This window comes from Ceratotherium simum, chromosome X, assembly GCF_057802395.1.
Source record: "Ceratotherium simum simum isolate JZ-2026a chromosome X, ASM5780239v1, whole genome shotgun sequence".
NCBI classification, from domain to species: Eukaryota; Metazoa; Chordata; class Mammalia; order Perissodactyla; family Rhinocerotidae; genus Ceratotherium; species Ceratotherium simum.
This window is the reverse complement of record NC_141940.1, coordinates 113,275-132,016: the sequence shown is the minus strand read 5'-3', so window position 1 is coordinate 132,016 and position 18,742 is coordinate 113,275. Positions and strand designations below refer to the sequence as shown.

The 18,742-nt window shown below is 45.0% G+C and overlaps 1 protein-coding gene across 2 annotated transcripts in view; it reads left to right on the top strand.

Annotated features, from left to right (window-relative positions):
* Nucleotides 1-9,053, top strand: part of VAMP7 (vesicle associated membrane protein 7) — a 43,103-nt gene extending 34,050 nt beyond the window's left edge. For both annotated transcript variants that reach the window (XM_004443572.3, XM_087427159.1), the window contains 2 exons: nucleotides 5,278-5,370; nucleotides 8,840-9,053. In XM_004443572.3, coding sequence (XP_004443629.1) covers nucleotides 5,278-5,370; nucleotides 8,840-8,908 — 162 coding nt within the window. In that variant the 3' untranslated portion in view covers nucleotides 8,909-9,053. The remainder of the gene's footprint in view (nucleotides 1-5,277; nucleotides 5,371-8,839) is intronic.
* The last annotated feature ends 9,689 nt before the right edge of the window (nucleotides 9,054-18,742 follow it).

Here is an 18,742-nt window from a genome sequence, read left to right as displayed (position 1 = left end):
CTTTTGTGTTCTATTGCAAATTTTTAAATTTCATTTTCCAATTTTTATAGCTAATATATAGAAATGAAATTGATTTTTATGTATTAACCTGGTTTGTATCCTGCAACTTTGCAAAATTCACTTTTTAGTTCTAGTAGCTTTTTTGTACATTCCTGCCTTTTATTTCTTTTCCTTGCCGTACTGCACTGACTAGAACCTTCTACACAATAGTGAATACAAGTGATGACAGTGGACATTCTTGCATGTAACATATCTTACGGGGAAAAATTCAATATTTTCACTAATTATGTTGTTAGCTGTAGATTTTTTATAGGTTACCCTTTATCAGGTGGAAGAAGTTCCCTTCAATTCCTCATTTGAGTTTTATTCATGAATTTTATTAGATGTTTTTTCTCCATCTATTGAGAGAATTACATAGTTTTTCTCCTTTATTCAGTTAATATTTAGCTTTGAATGTTAAACCAACCTAGCATTCCTACAAAGTCATGATATATTGTCCTTTTTATATAATTCCTTATTGGATTTATTATTGGTTTGTTCAGGAATTTTGCATTTGCATCTGTGTTCATAAGGGATGTTGGTCTGTAATTTATTTTTCTTTTTAGGCTTTGGTATCAGGGATATGCTGGCCTCATCAGACAAATTGGGAAGTGTTACTCTTTATCCTCCGAAAGAGTTTAGGTACTATCGGTATTATCTGTTCCTTAGCTGTTTGGAAGAATTCACCAGGGAAGCAGCCTCAACCTGGAGTTTTCTTTGTGGGAAGGTTTTAAATCTACCATTTTGGGCCGGCCCCGTGGCTTGGTGGTTAAGTGAGCGCGCTCCACTGCTGGCGACCCGGGTTCGGATCCCGGGCTCGCACCGACGCGCTGCTTCTCCAGCCATGCTGAGGCCGCGTCCCACATACAGCAACTAGAAGGATGTGCAGCTATGACACACAACTATCTACTGGGGCTTTGGGGAAAAATAAATAAATAAAATCTTTAAAAAAAAAAAAATCTACCATTTTGCTATTTGTTTCCTATTTGTATCATCTGTTCTTTGTTCCCTTCTCCTTCTTTTTCTGCCTTTTGTTCAATTAATTGAGTACTTTTTAAATTTCATTTTTACCTCCCTTGTTGGCTTATTAGCTATAACTCTTTGTTTTGTTACTTTGTGATTGCTTTGGGTTTACAGTATAAGTCTTTAACTTATCATAGTCTACCTCTAAGTGGTTTTATTCTACTTCACAGATAGTATAAGAACCTTACAATAGTATACTTCCATTTTACCTTCCTGGCCTTGATTCTATTTTTGTCATACTTTTATTTACACATATATTATAAACCTCACAATACGTTGTTACTTTTTTTGGTTAAACAGTTATCTTTTAAAGAGATTTAAATAATAAGAAAAACGTCTTTTATATTTACCCATGTAGTTACCATTTCTGATAACCCTCTTCATTCTTTTGTGTAGATCCAGATTTCCATCTGGTGTCATTTTCTTTTTTGCCTATAGGATGTCTTTTAACATTTCTTGTAGTGCATGTCTGCTAGTAATGAATTCTTTCAGTGTTTATATGTCTGAAAAGTATTTCACTTCCTTTTTTTTTGTGAGGAAGATCAGCCCTTAAGCTAACATCCGTTGCCAATCCTCCTCTTTTTGCTGAGGAAGATTGGCCCTGGGCTACCTTTCATGCCAATCTTCCTCTACTTTATATGGGACGCCGCCACAGTATGGCTTGATAAGCGGTGCATCAGTCCACGCCCGGGATCCAAACCCGCGAACCCTGGGCCACCGAAGCAGAGCATGCAAACCTAACACCACCGGACAGGCCCCTATTTCACTTCCTTTTTTAAAAGATATTTTCACAGTATAGAATTCTAGGTTAATATTTTTTTCAATATTTTAAAGATGTTTCGTCACTGTCTTTTACATCATGTCTGACAAAAATTCTACTGTCATTCTTATATACATAATGTATCTTTTTTTCCTCTGGGCATTTTTAAGATTTTATGATTGGTTTTAAGAAATTTGATTATAATATGCCTTAGTGTAGTTTTCTTCATGTTTCTTCAGCTTTGGGTTTGTTGATCTGTGGGTTTGTAGTCTTCATCAAATTATGAAAACATTCAGCCATTATTTTTTCAAAGATTTTTCTATTCCTCTCCTCTCCTCTCCTTCTAGGATTCCAATTACATGTACATTAAGTCACTTGAAGTTGTCCCACAACTCACTGATGCTCTGTTCATTTTTTTCAGTCTTTTTTTCTTTGTTTCATTTAGGATAGTTTCTATTGCTATGTCTTCAAGTTTACTTAGCTTTTCTTGTGCAGTTTGTAATTTGCTCTTATTCCCATCTTGTGTATTTTTCATCTCTGCAAGTTTGATTTGGATCTTTTTTATATCTTCCATGTGTCTACTTAACATGTGCATCCTTTCATCTACCTTCTTGAATATATGAAGTATATTTATAATTGCAGTGTTTATTACACTTACACATAATGTAAATATTGATAGAGCTGGGTTTAAGTAAGGTATGTTGCTCCTTGGTTTTTATTTGTCCCATCCTCGCTGTTCCTTTTTTTCTTTCTTTTGTGTTCTGTTTACTCGGGTATTTTAAAAATTGTTTCATTTTATCACCTCTTGGTTTTTTAACAGCTTTATTGAATTATTTCTTTATTGGTAAATAATTCACAGACCATACAATTGACCCATTTAAAGTGTACAGTTCAATGGATTTTGGTATATTACATTATAAATTTTTAAGTTGTGGTAAAATATATATAACATAAAATTTGTCATTTTAACCATTTTTAAGTGTATAATTCAGTGACATTCATTACATTCACAATGTTGTGCAACCATCACCACTGTTTCCAAAACTTTGTCATCATCCCAAACAGAAATTCTGTAACCATTAATCAATAATTCTCCATTCCCCCTACCCACAGTCCCCAGTAACCTCTAATCTACTTTGTGTCTATGAATTTGCCTAGTCTAGGTACCTCATATAAGTGGAATCCTACAATATTTGTCCTTTTGCATCTGGCTTATTTCACTTAGCGTAATGTTTTCAAGTTTCATCCATGTGGTAGCATGTATCTGAACTTCATTTCTTTTTATGACTGAATAATATTCCATTGTATTTATATACCACATTTTATTTATCCATTTATCTGTTGATGGACCTTTGGGTTGTTTCCATCTTTTATCTATTGTGAATAATGCTACTATAAACATTGGCATACAAGTATCTATTCAAGTCCTTGCTTTCAATTCCTTTGGGGGTATACTTGGGAGTAGAATTGCTGGGTCATATGGTAATTCTATGTTTAGCTTTTTGAGAGACCGCCAAAGTGTTTTCCATAGCTGCTGTACCATTTTACCTTCCCACCAGCAAGGTACCAGTTTTTCTACATCCCCACCAACCCTTGTTATTTTCAGTCTTTTTATTATAGCCATTCTGACGGGTATGAAGTCGTATCTCATTGTAGTTTTGATTTGCATTTCCCTAATGACTAATGATGTTGAGCATCTTTCCAATGTGCTTATTGGCCATTCATATATGTTCTTTGGAGGAGTTATTCAAGTCCTTTGCTCATTTTTTAATAAGGCATTATCAGTTACTACTGAAACCATCTGCATGGAGTGAAGAGGTCATTAGGCTGGTCAGCTTGCCCTTGTCATTCTCACGGGGATTTTTATATCTTCTTGTTCTCTTCTACCTACACCCCGTCATCCCCAAGGGAAGCTTTAGTAAGGTGTAACAATTATTCTTTAGAGCTGAACTGGTTTTGAGTAGGTGATATGTCAGTGTTCAAATATTGACCTGAAGATTGTGGACGAATCTCTACCCCAACCTATTGAATCACATAACTATATTTAGGTTTATTGGTTTCATTGCTCACTACTTCTTTCTTGGATTCTTTATTGTGACTTAGTTTGTGAGTAACTGCAAAGAGTTTAGGCAGCTGAGAAGTTCACCAACTATACAGTTTAGAGGGCACAGTCCCCAAGACCACCTTCAGTTCTGACTCCAGGTGCAGGTTGGTTTGTTCCCAAAACCACCGTCAGGCTTGATAATTCACTAGAAGGACTTTCATTCTGAGCTTGAATGAAAGCTATTGTACTCACAGTTATGTTGTATTACAGACAAACGATACAGATTAAGCTCAACCAAGGGAAGAAGCACATAGGGTGGAGTTTGGGGAGGTACCAAACCCAGAGCTTCTGTTGTCCTCTCCCCATAGAAAGGACATGTTACTCTCCCAGCATAGATGTGTGACAACATGCATGGAGTTTTGTCCAACAGGGAAGCTTGCCCAAGCCTCAGTGTTCAGTTTTTATTGACTGTCCACTTGCTTGATCTCAGTTGCTAGTCTCTGGTTCCTCTAGGTGTGACCCAAAGCCCCTACCCTAAATCATATAGTTGGTCTTTATTAAGTGAGTAGTCCCTACCCTAAATCGCATTGTTACTATTTGGCTAGCCGTGGCTCCCAGGCAAGCAAAGGTTACCTCCCAAGAGCTGAGGACAAAGGTCAGACCCCTTTTTGGGCAAGGTTAAGTTCTTTACTACACAGTATAATTTATGGGCATTTGGATCATTTCCAGTTTGGGGATAAGACAAATAGTGCAGTTAGAAACATTTTTGGGTTATATCTTGGTGAACTTGTGCATACATCTCTGTTGGGTATATACCTAGGAGTGGAATTGCTGGGCTATTAGGGAATTTTGTTGTTTGTTTTAAACTGCTTGTATCCTAGTGGGAATGGTTAAGTAGATATTGAGAAATTGATGTTGCAAAAGCAAATGGATAACTGAAGGAGTGAAGTTCTTTTGGCCCTCATAAAAGTAAATACATACCTTCCTATGGAAATTGAACAGGCTTTTATGGCTCAAAACCCCAGGATTATCCTGGGCAGAATAAGCAAGTGTGTTTGCAGCCAACTGGCTTAAAAGGAGCCCTTCTTATTGGAAGCATAAAGAGGAAAAGGCTTTTCCACTAGTGGGAAGAACCACTTCTGGTGCTTGACATCATATGCATTGCTACAGTGTAGAAGAAAAAGGAGGGAACCATTCCAGAGGGCTCATACTGCTTACCACAGACCTGGCAGAGTCCTGCTTTTGAGAACTAGTGCTTATGAATGGCTAGCCTCTCCCTGTGAAGAGAGGGAAGGGGTAAAGAACATTGGTACTTCAACAGAATTAATGAAAGTAAAAATTTTGCAGGTATTACTGCAAATCAATCATGTAGTCGATGCCAGTGATCAAGCAATTTGTGCTTTTTTTCTAGTCTGTCACCTTCAAAACAACCAGCAGAAATCTTGCCCGAGCCATGTGTATGAAGAATCTCAAGCTCACTGTCATCATCATCATTGTATCAATCGTAAGTTTTGTCTTTTTAGTGTGTGATTTTATTCTTCAATCTCTAAGAAATTAGGTGCTGGAATTCTTTCTCAATGATCAGCACTCTGAAATGAGCTGCATATAACTTTTAATGGTGAAACACGTGACCAAGAAGTGGCTTTCCTATAAAGTCACTATGAAATATTAACTCTACTTAAACCCCATCTCCCTATTGAGAATTTCTAGTTTAAGTAGTCATGCATGGCATTCCAAATATTCTTGGATATTTAACATTTTTGTCGATACTGAAATGGGATTCTTCTAAAATTACATCTTCTAATTGATTCCGTATTTTCTAATTATATTTCTATTTTCTAGTTGATTCTATTTCTTTATTTCTGTTTTCTCTTTTCTAGTTGATTTATTTTGTGTCTGGTGACCTTGTATATCTCCTATTAGTTGTAATAGTTTGTCAGTTGATTCTTCTGTATGCTGTAGGTCAGGAATCAGCAAACATTCTGTCAAGTGCCAGATAGTAAATATTTTAGGCTTCGTGGGCCACATACAGTCTCTGTCACATTCATTTTTTTAAACAACCCTTTGAAAATATAAAAACCACTCTTAGCTCACAGTCCAGGGGCTGTGAGCTGCTATAGGTGAATTATGATACCATCTGTTAATAATTTTAACTTCATCAAATTTATATTTATATATATATACACACATACACACATTTACACAATTTTATGTAATTGTATATATATTTTTTGTATTTACTAGCAATGTTGAATAATTGTGATGTCAGTGGGCATCTTTATTTAGTTCCTGCTTTTAATTGGAATGCTTCTAATATTTCATTTATAAGAGTAATATTTACTATGAATTCTTGTTAGATATTTATTATTAAATTAAAGAACTTGTATTTCTAGATTGCTAAAAGTTTTATCAGGAATAGACATTTAATTTTAGGAAATGATATTTCTCTACCTAATGAATTGATAATGTGACTATTTTGATTTAATGTTAATGTATTGAACTACATTAATAAATACACTTATAATTATTCTTTCATTTCTAGGGTAAATATTAAGAGGTCATTATGTAGTATTAATGCATGATGAGATCAATTTTCTAATATTTATTTAGTAGTTCTGTTGTTTATAAATATAAATTAGTCTATATGCTGTTCTCCTTTTGGAACCCCTATGTAAACAGGTATTGGACCTCTTTGAACTATCCTGCATGTCTAGTAACCTTTTTAATATGTTTAAACTCTTTTCGCATTGTATTCTGGGAGAATCATTCAGCTAACTCTTCCAGCAAACTAATTTTATTTTCAGCTCTTTTCATTCTGCTATCCAGCTCTTCTATTTATTTATTTTTCAGAGCCATGTTTTAAATTTCTAAGTCTTATTATTCTTAGTTTAACCTTGTTTTTCATGGAATTTGTACTTGTTAACAGAGAGACTCCTTGAATTTCTGTGGATATATATTAAGAGATATATCACAAGGAGTTAGCTTATGCAATGGCAGGAGCTGGCTAGGCAAGTCCAAAATCGGAATGGCAGGCTGTCAGGAAGGGCAGGCTGGACCTCTGGAGCAGGAGCAAAGCTCTAAATCACAGGCAGAATTTTTTTCTTTATCAATGAAACCTCAGCTCTGTTCTTAAGGCCGTTTAACTGATTGAATCAGGCTCATTCAGATTATGTGGGATAATCTGCCTTATTTAAAGTCAACTGATTATGAGCTTTAATCAGATCTACAAAATACAGCCACACCTTGATTAGCGTTTGATTAAATTGCTGTGCACTGTCGCCTAGGCTAGTTGACACATAACTGATCTCATAGAAATATAGTTATGTCTATATATAATGGGTTTATTATTTTTGTTTTTAAATGAATTATATAGGTATTTTTTAAAAATTTCATTTCTAATATGGTAAGTGTTGATAGTTATAACCCCCCTAAACAAGAGCTCTTTGGAGTCCTCACTAATTTTTAAGAGTGTAAAGAGGTCCCGAGCCAAAAGTTTGAGAGCCACCGTTCTATGCAGGGGGAGGGGGATGCTTTACTTTGGGGGTAGTTCGTGGCCTGTCAAAGAAGCCTTTCCTCCCCATCCTCTTGTTATTTGCGGAAGCCCAAAGTTAACTCCAAGCAGATACCTCTGACTTGGCTTCACTTCTCAACCCCTGTCAAAGGTCCTCCACCTTAGACAGCTGGACCTACCTAACAGAGAGAAGGGTAGCCATAGATCTGTCAAAGTTATAGTGGAAATTGTGCCATGGCCTTGAATGTCTCCTTGCTCAGGATCCTCAGGTGGCCCATTGAGGCTTCTCAGCTTAGCTTCTTCCTTCTTGCTTTGATCTATGAATTTAGATTGATTTATGAAGCTGCATTATTGTTAAATTCATATTATATTGATTACTTATTGCACATGCAGAGCACTGCTCTAAATGCAATATCATTCTTTGCTAAAAGGTGTTGTTAACCTGATATATTATGCTTCAGCTTTAAAAAATCTTATGTTTCTGCTGTGGCAAATAGTCAACTTTATATTAAACTGAAATATCTGTGTTTGTGTGTGTGTGAATATGATGTGAGTAGTTTAACTTATTCATTACTAACCAGAGTTTGCTGGGACCACCCCCCAACATTTGTAGAGAAGTAAGGCAAAACGCTTTGCTGACTTTTGGGAGGGGGCATAGAATTCATAAATGTATTTTTTCCCAAGCATGTAAGTAATGAAATCAGTCACTTAAATATCTCAAAAAGTTATAATTTAAAGCAAAAGAAAATGACTAATTTAGTGCAGTGATGCTAATGTTTAAAATAAATCTAATTTTTGGAATATCATAATATGAGCAAGCATATACTATTAAAATATCATAATTTAAAATTACAATACTATAAATAAAAGGCTAATACATCTATAATAGGACTAGCCTTTTTGCTTTGTTACTTGTGTCATCAGCTTTCCTTTGATTTGATAATTATAATTATTGTGTCATTATCCACTGAAAGGTTCATAGCAACATTCTTGCTCATAGGTGATATAGATGTAGTCTCTACTCATGCTTCTTAATTTTTTTTATCATCCTAATAATGAAAAATTAATTCACATGTAAAACCTAAAAATATACTTAATAATAAAATCATACTTAAAGGGAATTATGGTAATTTATCTTTATGACTATTAATGATGTTTCAGTAAGAGGTTCTCATATAGCTGGATTCTGCCTAGCTCCCAGTGAAGAGAAATGACTTCACTGCTTTCTCTTCCACTTAAGAAAGCATAGTGGAATTCAAGTGGGTGAGAGTTATATCAGAAAGAATAATTTTAATTCCACTTCTATCTTTAAAAATACTTGATTAGTGCATTGCATTATTACGTAACTGCTACTCTAATGGAACCAATATTTGTTAATAGGTCTTGAATTGCTTTATATATTATGTAGGAGCCTATGATACATTCAAGAAAATAAAATGGCCTTCTCCCTCCCTCCCTCCAGGTGTTCATCTATATCATTGTGTCACCTCTCTGTGGTGGATTTACATGGCCAAGCTGTGTGAAGAAATAAAAAAGAAAAAGTTGTCATTAACCAAGGATATCGGAGAACAAGAAGTTAAAAGCAATCCATGTGATTCAAGCCTTTTAATTCAGACAGATGATGTCTGCCGGTCTCTTCAACCCTCTTCTTGCTTTTTCTTGTTTTAATCTTGTTCTGTGCCACCAGATTTATCTTTGTCCTGTCAACCACTTTATTCCAGTGCACTTCAGATTGAACCATTTATTGCAGCAGTAGCCTTAAAAAGGCTTTTTGTTTCTTTGGTTTAACTAGTGTCATCTACTTAGAGAAACATTTTTGTTTGTAATTGCAGAAAGCTATTACCAGGGTGGAAACTGCCAGTCTTATGAGCTGTCTCCTAAAACTGTGGGTGAACTTTGTGCACACAAAAGTATTCAAGAGACAGATAGTATTGCTAACATCTCATTTTAATGTCTTTTGTCATTGAAGAGTTTTAGGTGCTTGTAAACAATATAAATGGAGAATTGTTGTTATTTGGGGAATTGTAATTAAATTGTTGGTGCTGCTTGTTTCTAGGAACCCAAGCAGGTAAAGTATTAAACATTTTATCTAAGTCAGATGGGGAACATTTTGCTAGCCCATTAGAAGCACTTGGGATTATCCTTGTCCTCCTAGTATTCACTTTCAGGAAGAAAGTTTGACCATTTACAAACCTCGCAGAGCTTGATGTCCTCTGTTGCCCCATTGCAGTTGATTTGAGAAGATGCTGGTTTAAATATCGTTGAAGGTTGTGATTTTTTAAATATTCCTTTTTCTTCAGTGGATATTTAGGACAAATGTATAGTTAATAGAATGGGTAGTAGAGGGAATGGGGAGGTAAATTCCTCTGGGCTCACCAGAGAAAAAGAAGAGAACCACATTGGATGTGCTAGCATTTTAACTGTATGAAGGGAGGTCATGTGGGAAAATTTTTTGAGTCTGAGAAAAACCCAAACTGAGTATAGTCAACAGTCAACTCCAAGGTTTGGGTTTGACTGCTGATGAATAATAATTTGAGCATCCTTTGTGGTTTAATAAGTTTTTTAATCTGCCTAGTTTTGAAGAATTCTTTTGTGAAACTTCAGCATCAACAGTATGATGTATAGAAACAATACAAGACAGTTTAACATCCATTTAACTGCAGTGTGAGAAAACTCAAGTGTAATCATACTGCTTCAGCTACTCTGGCATCTGTTAACTAGTATGTACTTTTGGTGTGTATCTGAAAGGATGGCATTTGCTGCCCTAGATCTAATTGCATTTATTTATCAATAAATGCCAGTAAGTGGAAATTATGTTACGTTTGAATATTTTCCCAATGAAAGAACAAATTAGTCTATAAAACCTAGCCACCTGTTTAACCTAGTCATGTGCCTTGAATACGTATGTGTCACATAATCTGTCTTATGCTACCTGTTCTTCCATCTAAACCTTTCGAATCATGCTGATTCATTTATTTGACATATATTTTAGGCCCAGTGGAACTCTTCCTGCTGATCGTGCATAACACAAACCATTTTTCCAGTCTTTTTCACCAACACTAATGCCTTTTAATTACGTCAGCATTTCCTATTGGAAAACACATTTGTTCCAGGAAAACATTTAGCATTCGTGAATAATAATTTCCAAATGTCTTTAATACAAAGAAAAAGACTTAAAGCTCATTCCCCTTTCTTATATACACCTGAATAAAAACGATGTGCATGTTTTAGGGATAAATTACATAACTGTCCTTTGGTCTATTTATGTATAAGAATGCTTTTTCAAGCACATATCTTGTTTTAAATGATGCACAAACTGAAGGCATTAATAAAATTTAAGAGTAATACAATGGGTTGCTTATTTGAGATTTTCTTCCTGGAATCTAATTTCTTATGACATTTTGCCATAGTTTACATAACAAAGGTATTGTGCTGATGCTGAAAATACATTAGGAAATGTGACCTGGAGCTTTTTGGTAAAGAGCTGTAGCATCGTCTCAGATGTATAAAATTTCTTTGAAACCAGACGACACAAAAAAACTTTAAAAAAATAAGTAGGCCATACTGAAACCAATGAAAAATCCTGAAATGACCACACAGCCTCCACAACTGTCATCCTGAGACCATGGTTGAAACAACAGAAAAAGAACTCCAGGGATTGCAATCCAATTCAACACAATTCTGAAAAATGTTTCTATCTAAAGTTGGATGACTGGTTCTGAAAGGGATGGCTCAAAGGAAGGCATAAGAGGGTGGGAGAGAATAATTCGTTATAGCAAACAGGTTTAGCTAAACAAACAAAAGAGGGGCCACAACAAAATAATAATCAGTCCCTTGGGGCCTTTGAACCTAGGTAACTGAAATCAAGAATAGCAGAATCTGTTTTTGTACAGGCTAGAGCAACTAGAAAACAGCCCATTTAACTTCTCTGCAGGCCTCCTCCAGGTTTCAACTGAAGTATGCAGTCCCTAACCAGACACTTAGAGAAAAAAAAGATGGCTTTTTATTTGATTGTTATGAACAAAGAAAGAAGCAGCACAAGCTATTTCTCTTTACCTCAAACCCTTGGCTGCAAGGTCAAATAGTGTCACGATCCATAAGCTTCCTTGAGAATGAATGGATATGGCTTACGTCCAATAATTGTTCCTTCTTGCTTAACTGCTGGTACCTATCTTTCCTGGCTCAAAATAGATGAAGAAATTGGGTTGCTTCCCAGAGTATCGTGATGGAAATGGATGTAACAACAATAATAGCAGCCCTAGACCCTCCCACAATGGTTTTTAGAAGCAGGTCTATTTCTGACAGCTCCATCTTTTCAAGACTAATAAATGAGGTGAAGTGGTAGTGGTGGTGGTTGACCTATGATTCAGTTTGAATTCAGTGAGGAAAACAGAGGCAAGACAAGTATTATAGAAACAAGGGGTTTAATACAGGATTCAAGCTTACACAGGTGTGTGACAAACCGGAAAGGGAAGATCTGAAAGGGAGGTGCCGAGGGATCAGAGGAACAGTCCTAAGCATTTCTGCTTGAAGCACTGGCACTGCATGGACAGACAGGTTGAAGCTTGCTGAAAAATCTGAGAATCCCTGCATGTCTGTCTGCCAAAGTTGTTGTGAAGAGGGACATGTGGAAAGGTTTGTGGAAGCCACAATCTCAGTAGACCTGGTGCCAAGTACCTTGCTTGTGGCCCCAGTTGGTCGGCAGGGCCAGTAGTCAGGAGGATGAGCTGGATGTGGAGTGGAGGAGATTGAGAAAAAGCTGCTGTACACCAGGCATCTTAGCATCTTCATGTCTGACTGCCCTGACCTTCAGAGAGTATTGGCCTTCACTTCCCTTCTGCTTTCCAAATCGCACATGAGTTTATTTCACTGGCAAAACATAATCCTAAAAGCATATATGGAAGGTAGTTTCTATGAAATTCCCGGTTTCTGTCAAGAGCAGTGGTACCAGTCCAGCATAGCCAAGTTCTTCCTAGATTCATTCATAAAATCAGTTTTACTGCTTCATCTTACAGAGAAAGACAATCTGGGTAAGTTAAAGCATTCTTTTGGTCAGGGCACATTGTACAAAATTATTTTGGATTCACGCTGCTTATTAAACCAAAACATTATCTAAATCCGAAATATGTTTTGTGTTTTTACATCTCTTTTCCAACCAGAAAGAAAAACATAATACTGTGTAAGGAAATTCACATGCACAGGCGTCAGCCTGATTTACTTTTTTTATTCCAAGTTTTGGAACAGCATAAAGAAAACTTTAAAAAGTCTCAGGCACAAAAAGAACATTAAATTCAAGAGTGCCCCTTACAGACTTTCACTTCTGCCCAAGATGGGGTAACAGGGACTGTATTTACCCTCCTGCCTGAAATAATCCAAAAAAAGGACAAAATATATGAAACAACAGTTTTTAAGACATGACTCCAGGCAATGAAGGGCAGTGGTACTTCAAAGAGATGAACCTAACAATTGCCCCAGCTTATTATGTTGAGAGAGTATCCAGGCCATGATGCAGTGAGGAGGAACTCAGGAAGAACCTGGCAGATTCCCTGGGTTGAGACATGACTGAGATTTCCCGGGAGACCAAGACACATGGTCTTTGCAGGGCAGGGTACTGGAGAGGAGAGCTGCAGAAAGAGGACTCTGGAGATCCCTACCCAATGCCAGGGAAAGAACCACCTGAAAAACATCAGAGGGAACAGTATCCTCCACTCAAGAATAATGTCTTTACCAACCAGACAGCCAGGAAAACCTCATGACTCAGAGTATTGGCTAGAGTATGCTATATGTTCAAAAAGGTAAGTATAGACAAAGAATTTAAAAAGGCCCATTGAACTTCTAGAGATGTAAACTAGGATTTCTGATATGAAAAATACACTGGATAGGATTAAGGTCAGAGTCTTTGCAGAAGAAAATATTACCGACCTTGAAGACATAGCAATACAAACTATACAAATGAAATATATCAAAAGACAAAATAGTAAATGTCAAAATGGATTTTAAATAAGAGTCAACTCTACATGCCTACAAGAAACCCACTTTAAACGTGAATACATAAATAGGTTAAAAGTAAAAACATGGAACAATACACCATGCTGACACCAAAAGAAAACTTGAATGGCTATTGTAATATCAGATGAAGTAGATTTCAGAACAAAGAATATCCAGGGGTAAAGGAGGATATTTAATAATGGTAATGTGTCCATTTGTCAGGGGTCAGGGTATAGGGATTAACGTTGGCGAATAGGTGCGGGGCTACCTCTGAGTGCAGGCGACATGATATGGGAAGGAAAAAAAATGAAATACTAAAGGTTCATTTGTACTTCACATTCTGGACTCCATTCTGTCTGCTAACACTATTTTAGCCTTCAAATTAGCATCTCCCTAAATTCTGTCCAGTGATTATAGTGACATAAATGGGAGAAATACAGGGGACTTTGCTTTATCAATCTTGCCCAGAAACTAAACCTTAGGGAGAATTGATACTGGACATACTGTGAGAGATGAGAAACAGAAATTGAAACAATAGCTTTATCAATTATACTTTGCTGCATAACTACAACACCAAAACTCAGTGGTATAGAACAATTACAAATATTTTCAAGGGTTTGGTTCAGGTTCCAGGTTAAGTATTCCAGTAGGGGTTAGGGTCAGGGTAAGGGCCAAGGTTAGAGGGTCAGGGTCAGGGTCATGTCAAGATAGGGGGTCATGTCTAGGGCTAGGGCTAGGGCTAGGGCTAAGGTTGAGGGCCAGGGTTAGGGCAAGGGCTAGGGCAAAGGCTAGGATAAGAGTCGGGGCTACAGCTCCCATCGAGGGCCAGTGCCAGGCAATGGCTGGGGGCCAGGGATGAGGGCTGAGCATTAAGGGTAGGGGAAGGGTGAGGGTTAGCGCTAAGGGTAGGGGAAGGGTTAGGGCTACGGTTAGGGTTAGCGCTAGGGCTAGGGTTAAGGTTAGGGCTACGGTTAGGGTTAGCGCTAGGGCTAGGGTTAGGGTTAGGGATAGGGTTAGGGTTAGCGCTACAGCTAGATTTAGGGTTAGGGCTAGGGCTAGGGCAAGCGCTAGGGCTAGGGCTAGGGCTAGGGCTAGGCCTAGGCTTAGGACTAGGGCTAGGGCTAGGCTTAGGCTTATGCTTAGGGCTAGGCTTAGGGCTAGGGCTAGGGCTAGTCTTCGGGCTAGGGCTAGGGTTAGGGTTAGGGTTAGGGCTAGGCTTAGGGCTAGGCTGCCAGGTTAGGCTAGGCTTGGGTTAGGGCCAGGCCAGGGGTTAGGCTAGGCCATGGTTAGGCCAGGCCTCAAGCCAGGCTAGGCTTAGGGCCACAGTGCCAGGTTAGGCGTTAGGCCTCAAGTGGGCTAGGCCTGCCAGGCTTAGGTTAGGCCAAGTTAGTGCCAGGCCAGGCCAGGCCAGAGGTTAGGGCAAACAGCAGGTTAGGCCAGGCCAGGTTGTGCCAGTTAGCCAGGCCAGCCAGCCTAGGCCAGGCCAGGTCTGAGGCCAGGCCAGTCTGCTAGGTTAAAGAAGCCAGGGTCTCTAGGCTAGAGCCAGGCTAGGTTAGGCCAAGAAGCAGTTGAAGAAGAAGAAGGCCAGGCTAGGGGCCAGGCCAGGGCTTAGGTTAGGTTAGTTGTGTTAGGCCAGGTTGTGTTGTGCCAGGCTAGGCTAGGTTCGGCCAGGGTTAGGTTTAGGGCTAGGGCCAGGGTTAGGCTAGGGTTCAATAGGGCAGGCCCGGTTAGGGTTAGGCTTAGTTATTAGTGGTTATGAAAGGCCTCTGGCCAGGTTAGGTCTGCCAGTTAGGTTAGGGCAGTTTAGGCGTTAGGCTTGGTCTGGTTCTCGGTTCATGTAGTTCGGGCAAAGCAGTGGCTTAGGTTCGGCCCGTTGCTAGGTTCGGGTTCAAGTAGAAGCTAGGGTTAGGTTCGGGTTAGGGCCTGGGCTCGCAGTTAGCGAAGAAGCAGGGGTTAGTGGTAGAGGTAGTAGGGTAGCAGTAGGGTAGTGGTGCTAGGTCTTCGTCTGCCTGGGTTCGGGCCAGGCTCCAGGTCTGGCCCGGCCCGGGTTCCGGTTCGGCCCGTCTAGGTTAGGGTTCGCCGGGTTCGGCCCGGTTCGGCCCCGGGTTAGGCCCGGAAGTTAGGCTCTGGGTTAGGGCCCGGGCTTTAGGTTCAAGTTAGGGCAGGGCCTGCCAGGTTAGGGTTCGGCCCGGGCATAGGCTAGGCTTCTTCCCGGCCCGTCTGGGTTAGGCCTCAAGCAGGGCCAGGCTAGGGCCTGCTAGGCTAGGGCCTGGGCCCGCCAGGGGTTCTGCCTGGTTAGGCTAGGTTTCGGGTTCAAGTTAGGTTCAAGAAGCGAAGGTTAGGCCCGGGTTGAAGTTCGGGCAGTTAGGCCTGGCCCGGCAAGAGCCCAAGCAGGGTTCGCCCGGTCTGGCCCGGGCCTGGTCATTTAGGTCTGGGCCCGGGCCTGGCCCGCCCGCCTGCCCGCCTGGGTTCAGGCCCGGCCCGGCCCGGGCCCGGCCCGGCCCTGGCCCGGCCAGGCCCGGCCCGGCCCGCCTGGCCCGGCCCGGCCAGGCCAGTTAGGCCCGGCCTGGCCCGGCCCGGCAAGGCCCGGCCAGGTTAGGCCCGGCCACGTTAGGGCTAGGCCCGGGCAGGGCCAGGCCCGGCCCCGGCCAGGGCCAGGCCAGGCCAGGCCAGGCCTCGGCCAGGGCCAGGCCCGGGCCCGGCCAGGCCAGCTGGCGCGCAGGCTAGGGCCCGGCCAGGCCAGGCCAGGCCCGGCCTCGGCCAGGGCAAGCAGCAGGGCCCGCCTGGCCAGGCTCTCGGCCCGGGCCAGGCAGGGCAGCCAGGCCAGGGCCTGGCCAGGCCTAGGCCCGGGCAGGCCAGGCCAGGCCAGGGCCTGGCCCGGCCCGGCCCGCCCGGCCCGGCAGCCAGGCCAGGCCCAGGCCAGGCCTGGCCCGGCCTGGCTAGGCCAGGGTGTGCCAGGCCTGGCCCGCCAGGCCCGGGCCTGGCCAGGCCTGGCTCAAGAAGGGCGAAGAAGGCCTGGCCCGGCCAGGCCCGGCCCGGCCAGGGCAGTTAGCAAAGCAGGCCAGGCCAGGGCCCGGCCCGGCTCAGGAAGCCCGGCCCGGCCCGGCCAGGCCAGGCCAGGCCAGGCCTGGCCCGGCCAGGCCAGGTTAGGCAGTTCGCCCGGCTCCGCTCAAGAAGTAGTTAGGCAGGTTAGGTTAGGTTAGGCCCGCCCGGCCCGAAGAAGCCAGGCCTGGCCAGGCCAGGCCAGTGAAGGTTCGGCCAGGCCAGGGTCCTGGCCAGGCCTGGCCAGGAAGAAGAAGTTCGCCAGCCAGGCCCGGTTAGGGCCCGGCCCGGTTGAAGAAGAAGCAGGCCTGTGTCAGTGGCCTGGCCCGGCCAGGCTAGGCTCGTTAGGCTCAAGTCTGCCAGGTTCGCAGGCCAGGCCTCGGCCCGGCTAGGCCTCGGCCCGGTTCTGCCAGGGCCTCGGCCAGCCCGTCTGCCAGGTCTAGGCCCGGCCAGGCCCGGCCAGGCTAGGCCTGGCCCGGCCCGGCCCCGCCAGGCCTGGCCCGGCCAGGCCTGGCCAGGCCAGGTTCGGCCAGGGTCTGGCCCGGCCAGGCCTCGGCCAGGGCCAGGCCCGGCCTGGCCCGGCCCGGCCAGGTCTGGCCTGGCCAGGGCCTGGCCAGGCCAGGCCCGGCCCGGCCAGGGCCCGGCCTGGCCCGGCCCGCCCGGCAGTTCCAGGCCCGGCCCGGCCAGGGCCAGGCCAGGCCTGGCAGGGCCTGGCCCGGCAGCTAGGCCAGGCCCGGCCCGGCCCGGCCCTAGGCCAGTCTCGGCCAGGCCCGGCCAGGGCTAGGCCAGGCCAGTTAGGCCCGGCCCGGCCAGGCCCGCAGTTAGCAGGCCAGGCCAGTTGTGCCAGGCCCGGCCCGGCCAGGCTCAGGCAGTTAAAGAAGAAGAAGCAGGCCTGTGTGCCCGGCCCAAGAAGTTAAGCAGGCCAGGCCAGGCTAGGCTAAAGGCCAGGTTAGGCCCGGTCAGGCCTGGCCAGGGCCCGGCCAGGCCAGGTTGTGCTAAAGAAAGAAAGAAGCCAGCTACAGTCTGGCCAGGCCCGGCCAGGCCAGGCCAGGCCAGCAGCAGGCCAGCAGTTGGTGCCAGGCCAGGCCAGGCCCAAGAGCAGGCCAGGCCAGGCCTGGCCAGGCCAGGCCCGGCCAGGCCAGGCAGGGCCCGGCCAGGCAGGCCAGGCCAGGCAGTCTGGCCCGGCCAGGCTACAGTCCAGGCCAGGCCAGGCCCGGCCAGGGCAAGCCAGGCCAGCGGCCAGGCCAGGCCAGGCCAGGCCAGGCCAGGCCCGGCCAGGCCAGGCCTGGCCAGTTGTGCCAGGCCCAGCCAGGCCTGGCCAGGCCAGGCCTGGCCTGGCCAGGCCAGGCCAGGCCCGGCCAGGCCAGGCCCGGCCCGGCCAGGGCAGGCCCGCCCAGGCCAGGGCAGGGCCGGCAAGGCCCAGTCTGGCCTGGCCAGGGAAGAAATCGCCAGGCCCGGCCAGGCTAGGCCCGGCCCGGCCCGAAGAAGAAGCCAGGCCAGGCCGGGCCTGGGCCCGGCCCGGCCAGGTTGTGCCAGGCCCGGCCAGGCCAGGCCTGGCCCGGCCTGGCCAGGCCTGGCCAGGCCAGGCCAGGCCCGGCCAGGCAAGAAAGCCAGCCCGCCAGGCTAGGCCCGGCCCGGCAATAGCTCCGGCCAGGGCTAGTTGTGGCCAGGCTAGGCCCGGCCTCGGGCAGGCTAGGCCCGGCTAGGGCTAGGCCTGGCCAGGGCGAAGCTGCCAGGCCAGTGTTCGCCCTGGCCAGGCCAGGCCTGGTGTTAGGCCCGGCCAGGCAGGCCCGGCCAGTTCAGGCCCGGCCAGGCCAGGCCCGGCCAGGTCTGGCCAGTTCAGGCCTGGCCCGGGCAGCAGTCGCCCGGCCAGCTCCGCCAGGGCCTGCCCGCCTGGCCAAGCAAGAGCCTGGCCAGGCTGGCAGGCCCGGGCCAGGCCCGGCCTGGCTGGGCCCTGGCAAGCAGGCCCGGCCCGGCCTGGCCTGCCAGTTCGCCCGGCCAGGCCCAGGCCAGCCCGGCCCGGCCAGGGCAGGCCCGGCCTGGCCCGGCCCGGCCCGGCCAGGGCTAGGCCTGGCCTGGTTGGTCTGGCCCAGTCTGCCAGGCCTGGCCCGGCCAGGGCAGCAGGGCAGGCCTGGCCCGGCCCGGCTAGGCCCGGCTCAGGCCCGGCCAGCTGAAGCCAAGCAGGCTAGGCCTGGCCCGCCCGGCTAGGCCCGGGCGAAGCCAGGCCAGGCTAGGCCAGGCCAGGCCTGGCCGCTAGGCCCGGCCAGGCCAGGCAGTGCAGCAGGCCAGGCCAGGCCTGGCCCGGCCAGGCTAGGCCTGGCCAGGCTAGGCCCGG